The sequence below is a fragment of the Ochlerotatus camptorhynchus genome, unplaced genomic scaffold (genome assembly GCF_037179485.1).
Source record: "Ochlerotatus camptorhynchus isolate MF236.1 unplaced genomic scaffold, CSIRO-AGI_Acam_v1.1 ptg000467l, whole genome shotgun sequence".
In the NCBI taxonomy this organism is placed as follows: Eukaryota; Metazoa; Arthropoda; class Insecta; order Diptera; family Culicidae; genus Ochlerotatus; species Ochlerotatus camptorhynchus.
Genome location: NW_027040953.1, coordinates 1,150,748 through 1,173,119, shown reverse-complemented (window position 1 = coordinate 1,173,119; position 22,372 = coordinate 1,150,748). Strand labels below are relative to the sequence as shown.

The window sequence follows — 22,372 nt, the reverse complement described above, 5'->3', positions numbered from 1 at the left end:
CGAAGAACAGTAGCGGACCTGTTTTGTGATCCACACAATGAAACAGCTCGAAGATGGCGCCGGATGGCCAACGTGGTGTGCCCCAATCAAGGATGGCGGCAATCGAGTTCTCGAACCTTCGAGACAGGTGCTTGAACGGAAAGAAACGAAGATCTAAAGCATACCTGAGAGATACGTGGGAAAAATCGGACAGGTAATTACCTGGAATCCGATTGAGCGAGCCTTGTATCAAATACAAATCAGAAAAACTCGAACAATCGACAGCTAGCAGGTGCTTCACCTTCGACCAGCAATGGCGCGTTCAGCCGGTCTTCTATTGTTCCGGACTGGAATAATGGCGGTCCCGTAGTGTCCACCGGCCGTTTATCCTGGTCACGACACCAAAAAATGTTCAAACTTACTCCTACGTTGTGTCTCAACTTTACGAATTGTGGCCACAGCACGGCCCCAGTGTGCGCACAGGGAAGAAAGTGCATACGATACACTTCACAATAGCAGAGATGCCAGTACTCCGAATGTCACTGCCAAGACGACCAGAGCGATACACACACTTGCAGATTTTGGATTGCACCAAACTAAGAACAAGAAGAGTTCTTCCACACCTTTTATTTCACCAGAAATATTCAGTTTAAATTTTAGGTTTATTCACTTTGAGCTACTACTAAAGACTGACTGATCTGAATAAATGATGATGGGAGGAAATGATGATGATGACGAAAAAAAACCCGAACACAAGTAACCGATAACATAAGGTTGCCAGTATAAATATATAATTTCGCCTGAACGGGCGAAAATGCGGTGCTGTATGGGCTCGCTACTAAAACCTTCACATTATGTTTCATCAGTAACTTTAAATAAACTTTCACTTAGCTTTGCCTTAATTTTAACTTGATTTCATCTTTAATAAAAGTATACCTTAATCTTAACTACACTTTTAATATTCAACTAATTAAACTTCACTTTAAATACAAATAAAATACATAATTGAGTTCATGAAATGCCTTTAACAATCTTGAACTTGAGGAAATTTCAAAGATTCAGGATCTATGAAAACATATCAAAATGTCACATTTAAAAAATGGCATCTTTGGGGATATTTTTCATCATTCTGTGTCTTTGAATAATTTTAACAATCCTATTCTAAGGTAATGAAGCTTTTTCCTTATTTGAAGATGCTTTCATGCTTGGACAAAAGATCGAATGACGAGAAGGAGGTCTAATGGTTTAATGAACAAAAGATCGAATGATGAGAAGGGGGACAAAAGGTGGGGTTGTTGGACAAATGGTAAAAGGACATAAGATCGAAGAACAAAAGGACGAATGACAAAAGGTCGAATGGACAAAAGGTTTAATGAACAATCTTGGATGGATGGATCTTGTAAAATTTTGAAAATTGTATGCTTGCTTTTCAAAAAATTATTGCGCAGAAACGGCATCTCTGATTGCTATGTTGTATTAGCCAAAGCTATAGAAACAAATAATATCATAATGGAAAAATAATCGAAACATGATTTATTATTACAAAAAAAAAACAAGTAAAATATATCATTATTTCAAATATCTGAACATTTGTAAAATGTTTCTTTAAAAAATAGTTTATGAAAAATTCAAGCTTTTGGAAAAAAATCGTTGATCAAGAACTTTTGGTAATTTTTTTAAACTTTTTGTTAGTATGCTGTTCTGTGTATTTTTTTTTTCACAGTAAATGATTTAAAATGTCTTAAACATTGTTTTCTGAGCATAGATTACATATAAAACGTTCTGAAAAATAGTTTTTAAAGTTAACCGAGACCTTCTTGACTTTTGTCAATTTTTAAGGGTCCATAATTTTCAAACGTGCCTTAAGTTTGCAACTTTTCAAGAGGATTTTTATAAATCGGTTTTTAAAAATCGGGCAAGGTCATTTTAATATATTTAGGGTTTTAATTTTTTTTTTAAATTCCTTAAAACATTCTTTTAACATTTTTCCCACAGAAACATGATTTTTCCTACAACTTTTTTTCAGACGTCATTTCGATCAGAAGTGCCGTTTCCATGCTATAATTTTTCATAAATATCAAAGAAGCCGTTTCACAAATTTGACAAGATCCAAAATGGCCGAATTTTAGCAAAAATTGACCCATAAAAAAAAATATACGAAGTTTCGTTCCAATCGCCCAATTAAAAATTTGGGTTTTATGAGGTTTCTGTAGACCATGATTTAGACTTGTAGAAAGCTTTAAAACCTCAATAAAACTTGCAATATTACTTGGGCGGAGAAGGTCGAGTTTTCCCGATTCATCGGTTGGCATGGAACTGCTCAATAGCCAAAACAAATTTTCGATTTTGATGATGAGTCAATTAATTAAACGCAACGGTTTATTAGGTCTGTCAAGTATTTTTTCCACTATTTGCCATCTCGCCAAGTGGGCTTCATCTGTTTTAATCATTCTGCATTTTTCCGTTCAACCTTTTGTCCCTTCTCTAATCATTCGACTATTTGTCCATTTGCTCTGTTGATCATTTGACCTTTTGTCTCTCCTTGAATCATTAGGCCGTTTGTTCATTCGACCTTTTCTTCATTAGACCTTAGTCATACGACGTTTTGTTCATTCGCATTTTTCATTTGAATTATTCGACAATTTGTCCATTCGACCTTCTGTCCCTTTTTGAATCATTAAACCTTTTGTCCTTTCGACATTTTGTCATTTGACCTTATGTCGTTCGACGTTATGTCAATCACCGGTGGGTTGCGAGCTTACTCTAATTTTTCGAAGTGGGTCTCAATCGGCAAACGTTTGAGATCCGCTTAGCTGTGGCGTTCGATCGGAAACACATATGTAACCAGTCGCAAAATCCACCAACCACTGTCCGTCTGGCGCACACCTCCTGCCTACACCTCTCTCGAACCGTGTAGCAGATTGTTTTCCATTTTGACTCTCTTCGCATTTCGCCGGCACGCAATTTTTTTTTTTCCTGAATTTTTACACCACCCATCAACATCGCGAGAAAAACTCTGCACTGCATCTCACCCGCGCAACTCCGGCGGTGCACGCGGTCCAATCTCTTGCACACTAACCGTGAGGACGGTTGCGGAGGGTGGCGGCTTAAGAGGCTGATAAACGAACAACGACCAAAAGAATCCGTTTGCGGCAGCCTGTTCGGTTCGAGCCACGCGAGTTCATTTGCGTCGATATTGCTGAACAGTTCGCAAGTGTGTGGTTGGCATGGCTGGCCAAGTGTAGTGCTGCTGTAGACTCTCCGGGTGCGCTAGTGATTGCAACGTATCTACGGTAGAAAGCGAAAGCGTCGTCCGATAACTGGATTCTGGGTGTGTTCTGAGCAAGATGCGGCTGCTGCGGGCCACACTAGTGGCACTGTTTGTCGTCGGGAGTGAAGTTCTGGCCACGCCGGTTGCAGCGGTGGCCATCGGCTGTTGTGGCGATCGGGATCGGGATCGGATCGATCCGCTCAAATCAGAGGTTAGTTTGCTGCGTGAGAGAAGAAATGGACAAACTGGCAATGTGTATCATGCTTCGGGGTGACTGGTTTGAAAATAAGTGATATAATTATGGCGTCGAAGCGGTTGGTTAACCCGGTGCGGATTTGAGACAGACGGAGCCATTTTTTCTGCAAATGTGTTGAACGATGGAATGTGCTTGATTCTACGGATTGGTCAATTGGCCGTGAGTGACGTGCAAGGTGAGACGACGGAGAATCGCGACCCATGTCTACGTGACTATGTGACTATAATGCGCTGCAGAATTTCGTTTTAGCATATTGGAAAACTTCTTGCCGAGAATCAACATTTGAAGTGATTAGAATCCGTAATCACTTCTCAATGCCTTCACGTTTATCATGGCTGCGGAAGAATTGAGCTTGATCGATGGTGCTTTGTTGCATAGTGATTGACAAATGGATCAGCTTCGGTGTAGGAACGCGAGTGAGGCAGGACTGAAGACTTGTTTTAGGTCAGTGTGGCGGGCCGAAAAAGAAACATGACAACCAGTGGTTAACCTTTTATGGTTTTGTCTTTTGACCCCTCGTCTTTCAGACCTTTAATTACGCCGGCTGTGGGTTTAAGACATGAAGGTGCATGTCGAGAAGTAGCATGATGCCAGGTCATTAATTTTTTTTTTCTAAGTGATCTGGTCTTATCGATGAAATATTAAGTAGGCAGTCATCAGGGTTCGTGGGTTGATCACTAAAAAATGATTTCATCCAATCCTTTTGCATCACCTAATGAGCAGGTAACATTATTGCCTGGTTTCCTAAACATTTTTTTTGTGAATGCTGACAACTTGTGCTACTGTGTACTTGATCGCCATTAACTTTGTGTGCCTTTGCGCTGAACCAATTAGCAACGCCGTGGCTAATGGAAGTTTAGATAACTTAACTGGCCGTAAAATTAACAAAGTCCTCGGGCGAAAATGGGCGAAATATGAAAACTTGACAGGTGTGCAAAACATTGTGCAGAAACTAGACCAAGACCGGATGAATTGTCACAATTGAACTAACGATTACAGGTAGAACGCACAGAGTTTATCGATTCACAACACTTTGAGAATGGATGGAAACTGAAAGTGATGAAAAATCCGAATCGAGATCGTGGGAAAATTTACCCTACTAGGGAAAGACAACCTGCAGAAATCGATGAAACGAAAGACCTACAATGGGTGAGAAAAACGAAAGATTGTTCGGATCAGACAAAGTGATGAATGAAGAATTAAGACGCAAAAAGTCGAATCAGCAAGAGATCCATGATGCGAAAGTTTAGCAAATTACCAACATCAGCGTTTAGCGGAACTTTATGACTGTCCATTGATCAAAACAATCAGGTGAAGTCGAATTCGATTGCAGAGCTGCCGAAGAATATGTTATTTTGTATTGCATCATAAACAAACAAATTGCTCATTATTCGGACAGTGATATCAGTGAACAGTGAATCGTGAGCCGAGTTCACAAAGCAGAAGAGACTGCAGAGGATCGGTTACACTGATAGTCTGAAGAAACAGCGGGAACATTTATCACTGTTATATTAGCGATGTTTTGTTTCCACTGACTACGACTTGTACATATCTCGCGAAACATTTGTACGCGTCGTCTCCATTCCGAAAATACCTACACAGCAAAAAAATTATTTTGATATCACTTAAGTGGATGCACTCGTTTAAAAAATGTGGTGTAACATTACTTGCCAAAAAGGACAAAATTATCAATAATGCAGTGCGTGAACTGACAGTACGTTGCTCTTACTGCATTTGTTTATTTTTGTGGCCATAAAAATTACATGATATTTTCAACATGATTGAAGTGCTGCCTCTTGGATGTAATATAAAAAAATATTTTTTGCTGTGTATATCGAAGGGTATTTTACATTATTTATTTAATTCAATTTAATTTATTTAATTTGTATTTCTTCATCGGACTTAACGTGTCTAAATGAAGCCTGATGGGGAAAAGCCTAGAAAAGGCGTACAAAACCCATATCTTTTCGAAATACATGAATCTAATACAATACAATTTAAACGAACATTAATCAAGTCTATAGCATAAAAAAAGTTATCCTCCTATGGTATAGAGTTGTCCGTGATCAGGTAGAAGTCCTCGTCATGCAGATGAAGCGGAAACAAACAATAAACAGGTAGCGCAATCCTTCACGTGTTCATTAAATGGACAGCTACTCACCTTCTCAGAAGTCTGCGTTGAATACGGTGACGAAAGGTTTCCGCTACACAATTGAAGTCGAAAAACTCGTAAAACTCGTTGAAACGCTCAGACATGAACCGTATTGGGTCATGCAAGCTGTAGTTCGCCGCACGAGGTCCAAGATGCAGGAAACTCCTCGACTGAAGAACTCGTTCGGGTGCGTAGATTTCGAATTCAGCCAAGATTCCTGGAGAGTCGATATCACCAATAAGTACTTTCGCTGCGAACACGGCCTGACTAATCGTCCGCTTACATATGTTCTAGTGTTTTAAGACCCAGAAGTTGACAACGATCTTCGTACGGCGGAAGGTTCACATGGTCATTCCAACGAAGGTGACGAAAGGCATACCGAACAAATTTCTTTTGAACAGATTCAATCCTCGCTATCCAAACTGCTTGATACGGGCACCAATACGGGCACCATACACATCGCACTAGAGAGCAGTATAGAGCTTTTAGACAGGTAGGATCGCGAAACTCGTCAGTGATCTTGAAAATGAACCCGAGTTGCCTGTTAGTTTTCGCAACGATGCCCGAGTAAGGAAGCTTGAATGTTAAGGCGCAGTCCAGCGTGATTCACGAACATTGTCCACACGTTGCAGAAGTTGGTGATTTATCGTATAGTTGAATGCCACTGGTTTCAGCTTGCGATGAAATGAGATAATATTACATTTTTGTACATTCAACGTGAGATAGTTTCTTGAGCACCACTCTTCGAAAGTATCGATTAGGTGCTGAAGCCGCAAGCAATCGGCGAAGCTACTAACAATCACATAGATCTTCACATCATCCGCGTAGAACGATCGGCAACCAGATGGGAGGATCAGTCCGGCCTCATTCACAAAACTCGAGAATAGCAATGGTCCCAAGTTGCTACCTTGAAGAACACCGGAGCTGTTTGTAAAATAGTCCGATTGCTCTGATCCGATTCTAACCCAAAGTTCCCGATTGGTCAGATAGGACTTGAACCAACGAGTTAAACCCGAGGATACACCGAGTTTTTCAAGTTTAGCTAGCAGTATGGATTGGTCAACCCGGTCGAATGCAGCCTTAGGATCTGTATATAACAACGTCCACCTGCGCTCCAGCTTCCATATTCCGAAGACATAAAGAAATGAATGGAGCTAGATTGGTTGAAACTGATCTCTTGGGATAAAAACCGTGTTGGTCAGGAGAAATTTAATTTCTGCAGCTAGAGAATAATGCGTCGTTGATGATGATTTCAAAAACTTTACGGCAGGCACTGAGTGATGTGATCCCTCGGTAATTTTCGACGTTTCTCTTGTCTCCTTTCTTGTAGATCGAGAACATGCATGACGATTTCCAACGCGTAGGAAACTCCCCCTGCTGTAATGAAATATTGAACAGCTTCGAAAGCGGTGTTGTAAGCTCTGAACAGCATCGCTTCAGGATGCTAGAGGGGATCCCGTTAGGGCCAGCAGCATTAGAAAATTTCAGCTTCTTGATGGCGGATTCGACGAGGTCTACTGTAACCGAGGTAGTCGAAAAATTGAAAGCATCACTGGGAGTGTCCCTCATCGCTTCAGCAACTTGGGACAACGAAGCCGTAGTGTCATTGAAAATGCTTTTGAAATGTTCTGCCAGAAGATTGCATTTCTCAAGGGAATTGCTGCCGATTCTATCACCCAGGTGAATTTCGACTGGTAGCCCCTCCTCGTTTCGTTTGGTATTCACGAATGACCAGAACTGCTTTGGATTAAGCCGTAAATTAGCCTGCACACGCCTTGTGTAGCTCTTGTAAAGAATGCGGTTATATGTGCGATATTCGTTGCTCGCTGTTGAAAATAACCGTTTGGTGAATGGGTTACGAGTACGACAGTATTTACGGAGGGTCTTCGATCTCAGACGCTTCAAATTCCGTAGTCGAGCATTGGATCATGCGGGTTTGGGAGAGGGTCTCCTCAATGGGACAGAATCAGTTATTGCCCGGCCAACGACCTCAGCAAAGTAGTTGACGGCTTCATCAATGGATGAACACGTGTCAAGGAACTGCCAATCTGCCTGGACATGCGAGTAACTCAGCGCGATCTGCTCTAAGAAAGTCGAGCTCATGTACATCAACAGGGGGGTTATCGTAGCGAACAGGAACAGATAGGTTGATGGAAACTTCCAACGCAGGATGATTGGTGTCGATGCCAATCAAAGGCTCTGGGGCTTCTATGATAGAACATTCCAGTCCTGCAGCTTCGTTCGCCAGAACGAGATCAAGCAGCCGAGAGTTGCTATGCAGTATCGAGTTGATTTGCGTTAAGCCATGCAGGTTGAAACCATCAAGGAGAGCACAGCAGGATGCGGGCATGTTAGAGCGAAGAACATCAATGCTAGGAAGATCGTTTGCAGGAACGTTCCATGAGAGCCCAGACTGATTGTAGTCACCAAATACCAGAGCTAGGTCGTTTTGTTCTAGTCGAGAGAACTGATGTGGTTTGCAATGCTGCTCGAATCAGATTTCCGGTATGGAGGTAGATACATAGCGCCAATACTTATTGATCTACGAGGCGTCGTTATTTTGACCCACAGCTGCTCCTAAGAAGTGCAAACTGGAGCAGGATCGATGCAGGAGCTTAGGCGTTTGGATATCGCAATCAAGACGCCTCCCACACGCGATTTGGTATTATTCTGGTGGTTGCGATCGTTTCGAAATACCGTGAATAGACTGCCAAATAATTGAGATGAATTAATGCGTCATCGAGCCAGGTTTCCGTATGGGGTATGAACCCGATGGCCACCATCTTGGATTCCAAAATGGCGTTCGAGATCGATTTTATGCATCTACGCGTCTCCGTTCCGAAAATACCCATATTGTAGAGTTTTTGACACTTTTTCTCAACCCGGTGGCCATTGGATTCCAAAATGGCAACCGATATCGATTTTGGGCAAATACGATTTTCATCGTCCCCGTTGCGAAAATACCTATACTGAAGGGTTTATTACACTATTTCTGAACCCAATCGTCACCATCGTGGATTCCTTAATGGCGTCAGACATCGATTTTCAGCGTCTACGAGTCGTCTCCGTTCCGAAAATACCTATATTGTAGGATATTTGACACTAAGTCTTCTTCTAAACCCGATGGCCGCCATCTTGAATTCTAAAATGGCATCGGATATCGATTTTCGGCATCTGTGTCGTCCCGTTTCTAAAATACCTACACTAATAGGCAAAATAAAGTGCCCGTCTCGCCAAGTTTTGAATTTATCTCATTTATTTGGTTCATCTTAAAGTAAACACATTTTAGCCTTTTTCGATACCTTATTTTTTATATTCTTTTTAAAATTCACCTATGGAATACTAAAAAAAAGAGTTTTTCTTAAAAAAAAAATTTGATTTGAAAAAAAAAACAGTGAAAAAAGTAAGTGGTTGTTTCCAAGACACGACCGTAGATTTGACGTAGGGTTACGAAAGGTAGTTATGATGTCACAGCAAAAGTATAGTAAACATTAAAATGATTTCTCAGCTCGTTATCAGTGAAAAATCTCGATAGGTTGAAATTCGGAAGCCATTTGAGAGTTCTGTTTTTGAGGTGCTCTGTCGATGTCCATGTAGTACAAGCCAATCCTGGCCGATATGTCTTCAATTCAAGCTCTTACTCTTTAGTCAACTTGTTCGGATGGTTTAAAGAGAAAAATCTCTGCAGCAGACACCGTTTCCCGATGCGACAAAAGCTCAAAGCTGTAATTAATTCTTTGTAATAAACAATGCAACACAATATAAAAGTTAACTTACATTAGTTTTCTCCTTGAAAATGCTACTCTGATTTACTTCCTTGGAGCCAGATGGGACAATCTTGTAGCAGAGCAGAACCTAAATCGAACCAATCCATAACCGCCAGTTTGACGACCGGTCGCTTCAGTTCCTTATCGCCTGCCGTTCTCTGCCGTCGCTCCCAACAATCACCGGGACTACTTCCGCACGGATCCAGGTTCTCCGGTTACCCTCGGCTACGTAGACCAAATCTCCGACCTTCACCGGTTTGCTTTCTTCGAACCATTTGGATCGTCTGTTCAGAGTTGGGAAGTACTCCTGTAGCCAACGGTTCCATAATGCGTCCGACAGGAATTGTGACCTCTGGTAGCTACTCTTCAACGCTTCCGCCAAGTTCGTCGGAGTTTTCAACGGATCTTGAGCACCATACGAATTCCCCAGAAGGAAATGATTCGGCGTGAGCGCTTTGCCATTCGCCGACGTTTGAGGCATAAAGGTAAGCGGACGAGAATTGATGAATTCTTCTGCCTCAGCCAGCACCGTCAGCTATATCTCGTCATTGAGCTTACGTCCATCGTCAAGCGCCCGCACCGCCTCCTTGACACTCCTCACCATTCGTTCCCATACGCCGCCCATGTGGGGTGCAGACGGCGGATTGAACGACCACTTAGTGTGTGCATCCGTAAACGTATCGGCACACTCGTTGTTGATGTTCTTGATCTGCTCGACCAACTCGTTGCTAGCACCGACGAAGTTAGTGCCGTTGTCCGAAAAGATCTCCACCGGTGGACCTCGCCTGCGGATGAGCCTTCGGATGGCCATGATGCACGAGTCGGTAGACAAGTTGTGGGCCAACTCCAGATGGACGGCTCGGATGGCCAGACACGTCAAGACGGCCACGTAGCGTTTCTCTCGGCGACGTCCATCGGCCACTTCTAGCGGTCCCAGGTAGTCTACACCTACGTAACTGAATGGCCGGACAAACGGTGTCAATCGCTCTTCCGGTAGTGGTGCCCATCTCGGATTCTGTGGTTGGCACTTCGTCACCTTGCAACGCTGGTAGCTTCTCATCTCTTTGTCCACTGATGACCTTAAGTTGGGGATGTGAAATCGCTGGCGAACTTCGTTGACGACCGCCTCTCGGTTTTCGTGTCCGTGATCGGACGATCTTTCGGCAATATCACTGGGAACCGAGCGTCGAACGTCGCGTACCTCGCATTTGCTTTCCGACCTTCCACCCTGATGACACCGAACTCATCGGCAAACGGAGATAACCTGTACAGAGGGCTGCATTTTTCGACACTCACCCATTTGTCCGGCTGTGGCTCATCTCGGTTGTTCAATAGGGTCCTGGTTTCGTCTGGGTAGTAATCGTTCTGCGCCACTCACCACAAGAACCGTTCAGATACTCGTGATGTCGTATTGCTCGTCGTATAAGCTTCAGCTGAACCTTGGTAGCTTTCACGACTTCCGTTGGAAGCCCCTTGATTCGCCGCCGACAATTGGAAATGAAACGACTCACCAATGCCACGGTCCGTAGAAGTACGTTCCACTTCGAGAATTGTGTGACGTCTATCCAATTATCAGGAACCGAAACATGATGTAACAAGAGGCGTGCTCTCTGTTCTTCTACTGTATCCGGTACCTCTTTTTGCTTCGGCCAGTTTTCACGAGGGAGGTAGTGAAATGATGGTCCTTTGAACCAACGTCCACTAGAATCAGGCTCAGTGTCTTTGCACCACTTCGTTTGGCAGTCCGCCACGTTCTCCTTCGACGGCACGTACCGCCAATTATCGGGCTGTGTCAGTGAAAGGATCTCACCAGCCCGAAATGCGACAAACTGCTTGGAGTTCCGATGCTGCGAACGTATCCAAGCCAATACCACCTCCACATACGTGTGAATGAACTTCTAGGTGATCTGAAGAGTATGGTTTTCGCACACCATGTGCATCATTCTTGCTCCCAGTAATGCAGCCTGCAGCTCCATTCGCGGGATCGATTGATATTTCAACGGTGCCACCTTGCTTCTTGCCATTTCTAACGCACACTGTACTCCTGTTTCGGTCTCGATCCGGAAATACGCAGCGAATCCGTAGCCCAACTCACTAGCGTCGGTGAAGACGTGCAGCTGCAACGAATGGTACGCACTGGGGTGAGCATCTCCAAAATAGCACCGAGGAATCTTCAGGCTGCTGATGCCCGGAAGTAGGTTGATCCAGCGCAGCCACTTTTCAAACTCCTTGTCACCTATTTCAGCATCCCAAGTTAGCATACGACCGTAAATCAAGAACGGCGCAAGCATTTCGACCGGGTCGAATAGACTCATGATAATGCATAGGGCGATTCGCTTGGTTGGTCGCAATCCATCGAAAATGTACGGAGCTAAATCACTATGCCAAATCGTGGAGAATACGAAGACATCTCTCCCCGGATCCCACGCAATTCCAAGGACCCGTTGCTGAAGCTCTTCCTTGCTGCCATCGATGGACAGCAACCGCTGCTCGCATGCTTCCCCCAGTCCTCTCAAGACCTCGTCACTGTTGCTAACCCAATTTCGCATGTTAAATCCAGCTCTCGAATGAATCAGTTTAACTTGAAGCGCTCGTTCGGTTACCTCTTCTGGCGTGTCGGCGCTGTCAAAGTTATCGTCCATGTACGTCTTCTGGTTGATCGCAGCTGCTGCCTCCGGAAACTACTCTGCGTTCTCATCTGCGTTCCGGTGCATCACGTACTGCGCCGTGCATGGCGAACAAGTAGCTCCAAATGTCACAACGTCCATGATGTGCACTAGACTGATGCAAAATTCGACTTTTTCGCTCCACAGTGCTTAAATGGTTTCAAATCGGGTCCTGAGTAGCCTCCCAAAGTTCAATCTCATTTGGTTAGAAACAGACTTCTCACAGGCCATCTAAATTACTATAGGAAATCTCAACTTTTTGTTCATTGCCTTCTAGTTTTTTCCCATATTAAACTGCGAAACAGTTTGATAGCCATTCTTATTGAAAATTTTCTTAGCTACAACTTTTCTGAAGATTGTTTCTATGTAAACCGAGACAGGAAAAAGTTATGACATGATCAAGCAGCTGCTCTGTAGGCAACACTGTATTTTGCAGTGTGACATAGTAGCCATGATTTTTGTGTCCTATTCAACGCCCCAGAAACACCAATGTTGCCTGCTGAGCAGTTGATTGAGCATGATCATAAGACATCAGCGCATTGAACCATTGATAACTTTCGATCCTTGCATTTAATCAAAAAGTGGTCTTGAGCAAAGTTGTAGCTGAGAAAATTTCCTACAAGCAAATTTGAAAGCTTTTGAAGCAGACCGATATGGTGAATTATTAGATAGACACGAACAAAAATCTTGGTTTTACCATAGTAATTCCCATACAAACTTCAAATGGTTTGTGCCATCTCAGTTTCTCACCAAATGGGATCAAATTATGAGAGGTTAGTCAGGATCCAATTTGGAATCGTTTAAGTATTGTGGAGCGAAAATTTCAAATTTTGCATCACTCTAATGTGCACTTAATCATGACTGACCAATTTTTGACCGTTCCACCCTTTAAATACAGTTTAGAGCTCCTGTAAAATACTTCATGGCATTTTTGTTGGTGGGCAACCTTTATGGGATTCTCATCAGAATTACTATGTAAATTATTCTAAAGTTTTCCTCGCATTCTTTTCAGAATAACCATGAAGTTGTCAACGTAATTCCTAAAGAATGCTTTCTATATTCTCTAGGAGTTTTCTACAAAATTCCTCTGGAATCATCCCAATTCTCATCAAAATTCCCTGAAAAGTTTTAACGTAAAGAAAATAGTAGATTTGAGAACACAATCTTTGATCTAAATTCGTGAATACAAACAACTGTTCAAAGTTCACAGTTTCCAAACTTTTTCAAAGTTTAAGATTTTTTCCTGTATTTGTCGACAATTACTCAGGTATTCTTGAACTTGACCAATTATGAGTTTTCAAATTATAAAACATAGAAAATTTTGGAGAAGGCTCCAAAAATATATTTTAAAAATTCTGATACTTTGGAATAATTTACAATTGCAAACTAGACTTTGCAATGCTAGTCAAATATTGACAAACATACCCAAGTAACCAGCAAGATCAATAGCTGGCTCTTTCTGCCTGGTACTGTCACGACACCATGATTCTAATACTCGGTTGGACCAAGGGCTGATCACTCTACACACTTATATTGCGCCAACATTTTTCTCAGTGTGCCTCAAGTGTGCCGCGCTGTACCAAGAGTGCCATGACATCGGACTGATTGTTTTATGAATAATTGTATATCAAACCGTACAAGCTATCAAAGACAATGGTCACGTTAACGCCAGATCAACAGAATGGGCAGCCCATCAAGAATACTGCTGATGCGCAGCACTCTGATCGGCCCAGTTCCGTCTCCCTTATGTCACAGTGTGGTGAAGATTTGATCCACGGAGAGTACAGCAAACATTACACGCTGGTGAGGAACATTGGGAATGCACTCATTGAACATTCTGCACCGAGACATCCAAGATGAGGACGTTATCATCGATCACTATTTCCATGTCAAGCTGATTGACTTCGGATCGGCGACGTTCGTACAGGAAGGGCAACTTTTTTCTACCTTCTACGGCACGACCTAGTACTGCAGTCTGGAAGTGTTGGCAACCGCTGGAAATGTGGGCTATCTGTGTGACACTGTCCGTGTTGTTGTTCTTCGAGAACCCATTCGTGGACGGTGAGGAAATTCGTTGACAAGAATCCCAAAACTCGGATCACCATCCAGGAACTGCTGGAGGCGGAATGGATGACGCAGGAGCTCTGCTAACCGCACGAAATCAATCCGTAGAAGTGCTACGTAGTGCGGGAAGTGACTTGTTGCTCCGGGTGAGAATCACCCAGCACTGTGCAGCAATCACACACGTGATGCCTACTCAACAACCAGCGACCGACCGAACGCAGTGCTCACTGCTGACGTGTTGCTAAGCCGCAAGATGATCAATCTGTGATGCTAGTTATTTTAGAGATCTCAAAAAATATGTACCATGGGTGCCAAATGAGTGAGCCATGGTGTGCCGTACTGTGTTTTTGGCACACTGTGCTGAGTGACCTACCCCTTGGGTTGAACTGACTAAGAACCATCACATCAAGGGGTAATCAACTCTGCACATTGTGCCAAAACACATCGAGGCACACTGATCGGTGGGTCATGACACACGATGACAAGTATGACACAAAATATAATATAAAATCGCATCACTGTTTTGTGTTGACATTTTGCCAATTGTTGCTAAGGTTTACTTTTTCGTTTACTTCAAAGTAAGGGGACAGGGATTTTTTGTCAGTGCCATTTTCCAGCGAAATTGTCCCAAATCATAATAAGAGATTGTATAACTGACGAGACGCTCTTTGTCCTTATGCCTTCTGAGGGATGACTTCTTCTTATTCGCATATCAAGCTTATTGCATAGTGCATATTAGCTTATTGCGTGCTCTCAACTTAGTGTTCTAAATGCACTTCCACAGTTATAACCTGAGAGCTTTCGATGCCAATACCAATGCATGAACTCGTATATTGTGTGGCAAGCACAATGATACTCTATATGCCCAGGGAAGTCGAGAAAATTTCCAACCCGAAAGATTCCCTCGACCGGACCGGGAATCGAACCCGCCGCCTCCGGCTTGGCAATACCGTGCCTTTACTGACTAGGCTATGAGGCCCCTGAGGGATGAACCTCTAGAGAAAGTCCACACGGCTTTTGAGAGATGTCCATAGTTTCAGGGAAGTCCAAACGAACTAGTCAGAGTAAACAACGCCCCACAGAATAGGCCAGAACTAACTAGAATTAAGTATTAACTAGATGGCCATAGGATCCGGACCGAGAGTCAATTGTATGGGTAAGGAGCATTGTAGCGATAATGTACGGCGTCAAAAACACCCCGGTGCCGAACGATCCTACCAGTCTTCAGAGAGACCACCCCGGTACGATTGATGGTTCACGGTTCAGCTCATTCTATGGACCAGTGATGGCAAAAATCATGAAAATGCAAAATCAGGAACGGTCGAAAATCACTGCTGATCTTGCGAGTAGCAAAATCACAAAGCAGAAAATCAAGGCTGATTTTAACCTTAGCTGATTTTGCGGTAACAAAAACCAAACGGAAAATCAATAGATTGGTATAACAGTCAAAGTAAAAATCCGACATCGGGGAAATGTCTCTAATGTTGGCCTATGGATCTAAGATTGGGCCCATCGCTAAAAATCTGCTATTTATCAATTTTATCTAGATGAACGCGTTATTGGGACGTTACTAATGACTATTTTTGGTTGCTATTGAAAATTTAGTCGATTGCTGAATTTATGTATGGGCCCAAATAAGGGACACTAAGACCGACATTACCTGCATTCCCCTCCCCCGCCATTTTGGAATTCAAGATGGCGGACCAAAATCCAATATGGCGGCCCCCGGACTAGGAATATGCATTTAAACCCATGCAATATGGGTATCTACGGAATGGGCTCGATGAGGAGAAGTGAAAAACTAACATCCGCCGCCATTTTGGAATCCAATATGGTGAACCAAAATCCAATATGGCGGCCCCCGGACTAGGAATATGCATTTAAACCCATACAATATGGGTATCTACGGAATGAGCTCGATGAGTGGAAGTGAAAAATTGACATCCGTCGCCATTTTGGAATCCAATATGGCAGACCAAAATCCAATATAGCGGCCCCCGGACAGGGAATATGCATTTAAACCCATGCAATATGGATATCTACGGAATGAGCTCGATGAGTGGAAGTGAAAAATTGACATCCGCCGCCATTTTAGAATCCAATATGGTGGCCCCAGCCTAGAAATATGCATTTAAACCCATGCAATATGGGTATCTGCGGAATGGGCTCGATAAGGGGAAGTGGAAAATTTACATCCACCGGCATTTTGGAATCCAAGATGGTGGACCAATATCCAATATGGCATCCCCCGGACAGGATATAATATAATAATATGGGTATCTGCGGAATGAGCTCGATGAGTGGAAGTGGAAAATTGACATCTGCCGCCATTTTGGAATCCAATATGGCTGACCAAATTCAAATAGGCGGCCCCGGACAGGGAATATTCCTCTAAACCCATGCAATATTGGTATCTACGGAATGGGCTCGATGAGGAGAAGCGGAAAATTGACATCCCCGCCATTTTGGAATAGCCGGCGTTGGTAGTGTAGTGGTAAGCGTGACTGCTTTCTAACACCCCGATGGGTCTGGGTTCAATCCCAGCCGAGGTCGGTGGGATTTTTCTGAGGCATAAAAATCTCTGGTCACTTCTTCCTTCGGAAGGGAAGTAAAGCCGTTGGTCCCGGTCCATGTGTGTTGAATGGGTGCGATATCCTACGCAGGTGTGGAAGCTGCCTTCCTGCACATTCGATTGCCGTCAATGGATGCCAATCGATGTCCGTCGGTGATTGGCACTAGATTGCGGAACAGAGACCGACGTTAAATAAAGGAAAGAAGCCATTTTGGAATCCAATAAGACGGGCCAAAATCCAATATGACGGGCCAAACTCCAATATGGTGGCCCCCGGACTAGAAATATGCATTTAAACCCATGCAATATGAGTATCAACGGAATGAGCTCGATGAGGGGAAGTGGAAAATTGACAGTGGGAGCTCTCTTGGGTTGAAATCCACCATTTTAATTTCATTCGGAATGTTGACTTGAATTTCGGAATGCCCCAAACTCTAGAATTTCACATATCTTCTTATCCTATGATTTTCGATGATTTTGATCTTGGTTGATATTGATGCTGGTTGATTTTGAGAATCGAAAATCACGGCTGATATTGGTCGAAAATCACGTGTGATTTTCGTGGTGATGATGACTTGTGATATTGGTTCCTGTGATTTTAGGTGATCTTGATCTTGAATGATTGCTGATTTTGATTTTCTGATCTTGATTTTAGCCAACACTGCTATGGACTGAACTCGGATGCGATTGACTGTGGAGGTCTCTCTGCGCTCTATGCGTATCACCGACGGCAGCAGCAACATTAATAGCGAATTCGTTTATTATTCAGTTCCAACCTGGATCGGGTATCAAGATTGGGTCTGCTTGTTTTCTGACAAACGTCAGTTTGATCGTTTGTTTTTAAAACCCAGCTCAAGAACTGGTTCCAACCCCGATAATAAACGAATTCGCTATAAGAAAGATGCTGCTAACAGAATTGTGAAGGTAACCACACCGGAGGTAACAGAGCCAATCTGAATCGCGGTCTTAATGAACGCAATCGCAGCCGGCAGCAGTTTCAGGGAGATTAATATGCGATTCTGGCATGACCAAGGATACAAATATGAAGGAACAACAGGTAGATACAAGGAGAAGGCAGTCATCAGACGACTGCAACCAGTATCGAGATTCTGTACCGACATTTGGATAGGGGGCAGTCAGACGAATTTAGTATCTAACCACGACTGCTGACACTGGGAAGCTACTGCAGGTCTATTGCTGCTACTACTACCGCCGGTGGGCATTTTAGGTCGAGTCCTTCCTATTTTTCAGGTTGAAGCATTGCCCGAGTAGCATGATGATAATGCAGACAAGATTCATCTTCCACTTTCCGGTTGAATACTTGGTTTCGGCAAACATCTGCCAGAATGACGCACGGTAGAGAACTGTCTTCTCCTGGATGGACAGCTTCTGCCATCAGTAACCCCTCACCCTTCTCGAGGAGGGGCTAATCTTCGAGAGCCATTTTCTTGAAGCGGGTGACCATCAACCAGCTCGTTCAATATTATATTGGAATTAAGTTTCACAACTTTTTTCCGTCCTTGACTTGAAAATGTAAACACACAATCTCAAAAGTCATAAGTGCAGGGTTGCCAAACTCATGGGTTACTGTGACTGATAGCTTGATTGCCACACTGCAGCACGTTCGGCACAACGATTGACCTAGTTTTCGGCACAGATCCAGTACTCGGCACAGATTGGGATGTGCAGAGTTGAACACCCCTTGTATCACATTGAATTTAAGAGGATTTTTCCCGCGCTCTCGCACATTAGTATCATTTCTGATCGCACTATCATTGGAATATTTTGTGAAATGTTTTGAATTCCAAACCGTACGCACTAGACCGACGTTCTGTCAAATACTTAGAATTTGTTTGCATAGCAACGCTTGGTGAATCGATCTATTGAATCAGTATTGGACTCTAACTAAACCAAAACGTCAAATCATTTAAATTCCATAGAACCAGAGTGTCAAAATTGAAGACATTTTGGATTCAAACCTAGAAGTAGGGGGTAGGTATTTTCTGAATGGGATTGTTGCTTCGAAATAGATGAAAATCAAATAAACAAGCAAACACACACACATCCGAGATCAATATTATGTCGGTTAATAAGCGAGTATTAAAAGTAAGACATTTTGAGGCAAAAGGACGACGTACACAAATTGTTGTTGTGCTTTAGGATACCATATGGCAACCCGACCATGGTTACACTTGAAGTTGTCTACAATATCCTCGCAAACAATTATTGACGTACTCTGAGGTTGGTCCAGTTATTTCATTCCACGATCTCTCCATTCCAGCAAATGGGCCGTGCTGTGAGTAAGTATATAATTAACAGAAGGTGGGTAAAACCATCTCCGGTACTTAAGAAAATGCTATCTCCATAGGCTGCAGTGTGCTAAAATATATGACAATTCCGGCACGTAGCGAGACAATAAAGAGATTTACCAACGCCAGAGACGCTGTACGTTCCTCATAAATGTTTTTTGCTGTTGTGCTGAAACCCACTTAAGTATGACTGAAAGATTTTTTTCCAACAAAAGCGCCCTTTCAGCCTTCATTCAATATGCAAAGTAAACCGCATCCCAAAATATGTCATACGAAATTGCCACACCGGTGAGGCTGTAGCAAATTACTGTCTTCTTCCCTTGTGAACGAAATTTTAATCATACACCAACTTCCAATCCATTTCAGTCAATTACGCTTTGGTGGCCTGTGTTACGATACAGTCAAAATAAGCATGCAAAAGCTCCGTTGACCACGGACCCTGAATGGTTATGCGTGGCCTAAAATGTTGCCGCTGGACAGCAGTTGTTAGGGTGGAGGCAACCTTGCCAAATTTCTGTCGCATGCTAACAAAAATTATAATGACGCACCATTACCATTACTTAATCCTTCTTGACTACACGTGTTACTCATCTTAATACAGCTAACTCAGCTGTCAGCTTGACGACCAGCCCCCGACATGGACCCATGGACATGGCGATCCATCTTAATGTCTACTTACTGCGCAGGCTGTTGCAACCGAGCGAGTCTGTGATCTTGGCTGCTCCGCCTCCTCCTCCTCCTCCTGTAATCACACACGAAAAGGCAGCAAAGGCAAGTCATCCCAGCCGGAGACAACAAGACACTTTTGCTTTCTTCTGCGCTTCACAACACCCGACTGGGTCAAGCAACAAGACTCGCTTCTCGTATCAACTTTTGGAGCTGGTGATTAATTACGCCAGGATGCCCCCCGCCGGCTGTGGGGGGAAATCGCAAATTGATTGAGTGAGTCTCCCCCCCGAGTCCGTTGCCGGGCTAAAATGGAGATAGATTTCGGTGATTTGTCGCTTTTGAGAAAATTAGTTAATTTTATTGAGCTAGGTGATGGGATCTACCGCCGAAAAGGTGGTCAGTAGGTAGCGGAAAATAGTGATTAACACATGATTAAGTGCACCACACTACCAGGCAGTGTGTTGATGGGCAATTGCTGTCGCTAAGAGGGTGTCAACGAAGGTTGAGTCTTGATACAGGTGGTACTCAATTTTGCGTTTGTTTGATTATGGTGATTGTTGGAGAATTTACAACTCCAGAGTGCAACGGATTCATAAGACTATGTTGAAGACGTAGAGAGTTTGAAGATTGTTTTTCATTCAAGGGACCTTAGGATGCAACTTTCGAAGAACCAACTCTTTATCACCCCAAAGTTCTCATCCCCGCTTCCCATTGCAGGACTCATTCAGCGATGACGTCAGCCGGACCAAGCGAAAATTCAAACCGGAAGACATGCAAGCCGCAAATCTGGTCCTAAACCGGTCCCTGGAACAGCGCCAACAAACCGCGTCGGTGAAGCAAGCACGCCAAGCAAGCACGGACGACAACGACGGTGCAGAGAACGAGGTCGATGAAGACGGCAGCGAGAACGGTCCCTTGGGAGAGGATGGCAAAGTGACGCTGCAGATCCCTGGTAAGCTGTTCGGAAATGCCACAAATCTGGTGCTGGCGGTTGCGAAAATCTTTGGCGATTTTCTCACGGTGAGTTTGAATTGTAGTTTAGTTTACCTGCATTTCATGAAACTTCGATTTCGTTTTAGAACACCGCCATCCGCTCGGCTCGATTTCTGCAGCTCTTCCAGCCCTTGTTTGGTCGCAATCTGTACATCCAGATACCGAGGACCACAACCGAGTCGAATGAAGTTTGAGATTCTTTTGCTTTTAATGTAGCTGAATACTTTATTATAGTTCATCGAATTTATATTTACATATTACCATTAGCCTAGGCGCGCCGTTTAAGCATTTGGTTGCAATCGTTGGATCTTTTTATTTTATATATTATTTACGATATTTAATAAAATGATCTACCTAGGTTCTAGGTTCGTCGTTAAATGTTATCCAGCTCTTTTGGGATCTCAATCACCAGGTGACCGCCGAAAAGGGGCTGGATGAATCGCATCAGCTGGGCCAAACGGGCGGCCGATCTCTGTTGGGATGGAAGATGGTAAAAACTGGAATGAATATTATGGATCATGAAGGGAAAATAATACGGGAAACGGGAATTTGGTTCAAGACTAGACTAGAAACAGTTCTCAGGAATGAGAAGCAAATATATAGAATTATATAAAGGCTACGAAAAACCAATAGCGTAAACCATAAGAAGTACTTGAGATGCGATTTGAAGTTAAAAAAAAAAACTGCAATGGGCTGCCCTTTGCGGTTGTACCACCGGTTGGAAACTAACGATTTAAAAATGGCTCACTTCTTGACTAGCCTATTGGTCCCAAGCAAATCGATTAACGCACCCTATTCTAGTCAAAATTCTAGTTCTACACTGTGTTTGTTTTGATTCGCTATGAAAGTTTGACAGATAAAATGAGGGGTTCGTGGATTTTCCAATGTTTCGTGGGGTGAATCGATTAGCTTGGGACCGAAGAGAGTACCAGAGCTGAGCCAAAAAGTTGAACACGTTTCTTCGGGACCTTCGGGTCTTAGAGTTATCTCTATGGTTGTACGTAGGGCAAACATATTTTTGAATATTAAAACCAATAAATGATCCATAAAATATTGGAAAACGTTCCGTAAAAAACATCCAAATCATCCATAAAACATCGGACAAAATCCTTAAAAAAGTGTGAATGATCCATAAAAAATATCAATATTAACCATATTTTATCTAAAATTTAGCAACACAATTGTAACAATGTACCGCTGAATTTCTAAAGAATGAGCATTGAAATTGTACGAATTACCCATAAACATATTGCAATTGATCCATAGCACCATATCCATAGAAAATCAAGTTTACGCACTTTAAAAGATAGCCATGTTCGGATTAATGAAAGCAACTTCCTCAGAGCAGTCTCGTTTTGGACAGCTTGAAGGTGAAATAGGTTTTACAACCTTAATGCTATATAATAAAACCTATTTCAGCTTCAAGCTGTCCAAAACGAGGTTGCTCTGAGGAAGTTGCTTTCATTAATCCGATATCCGATATAGCCTCAAAATGTCAGAGGGATCAACACCACCGTTGAGTGAAGAACAGAACAGCGATCGAAACTGTACGCTTTGTGAAGGCCATGACCACGTAGATGATATGGTCCAGTGTTATGTCTGCGATTTCTGGACCCAGGAGGTTCCGTAGACGTTCTTGAAGTGCACAAATATGCTGAAGGTGCAGAAAGGAAC

At 43.1% G+C, this 22,372-nt stretch overlaps 1 protein-coding gene across 1 annotated transcript; it reads left to right on the top strand.

Annotated features, from left to right (window-relative positions):
- Positions 1 to 3,212: 3,212 nt before the first annotated feature.
- On the top strand, positions 3,213 to 21,081 carry LOC135712296 (uncharacterized). Its single transcript, XM_065235262.1, has 3 exons — positions 3,213 to 3,461; positions 20,423 to 20,725; positions 20,785 to 21,081. The coding sequence occupies exons 1-3, from the start codon at positions 3,327 to 3,329 to the stop codon at positions 20,890 to 20,892; spliced, it is 546 nt and encodes a 181-aa protein (XP_065091334.1). The 5' UTR covers positions 3,213 to 3,326; the 3' UTR covers positions 20,893 to 21,081.
- The last annotated feature ends 1,291 nt before the right edge of the window (positions 21,082 to 22,372 follow it).

Bases quoted from the DNA above. Each gene is read 5' to 3' on its own strand.
- LOC135712296 (XM_065235262.1), top strand. From the start codon at position 3,327: ATGCGGCTGCTGCGGGCCACACTAGTGGCACTGTTTGTCGTCGGGAGT. The intron at 3,462-20,422 runs GTTAGTTTGCTG...TTCCCATTGCAG, and splicing joins TCGATCCGCTCAAATCAGAG to GACTCATTCAGCGATGACGT. The intron at 20,726-20,784 runs GTGAGTTTGAAT...ATTTCGTTTTAG, and splicing joins TCTTTGGCGATTTTCTCACG to AACACCGCCATCCGCTCGGC.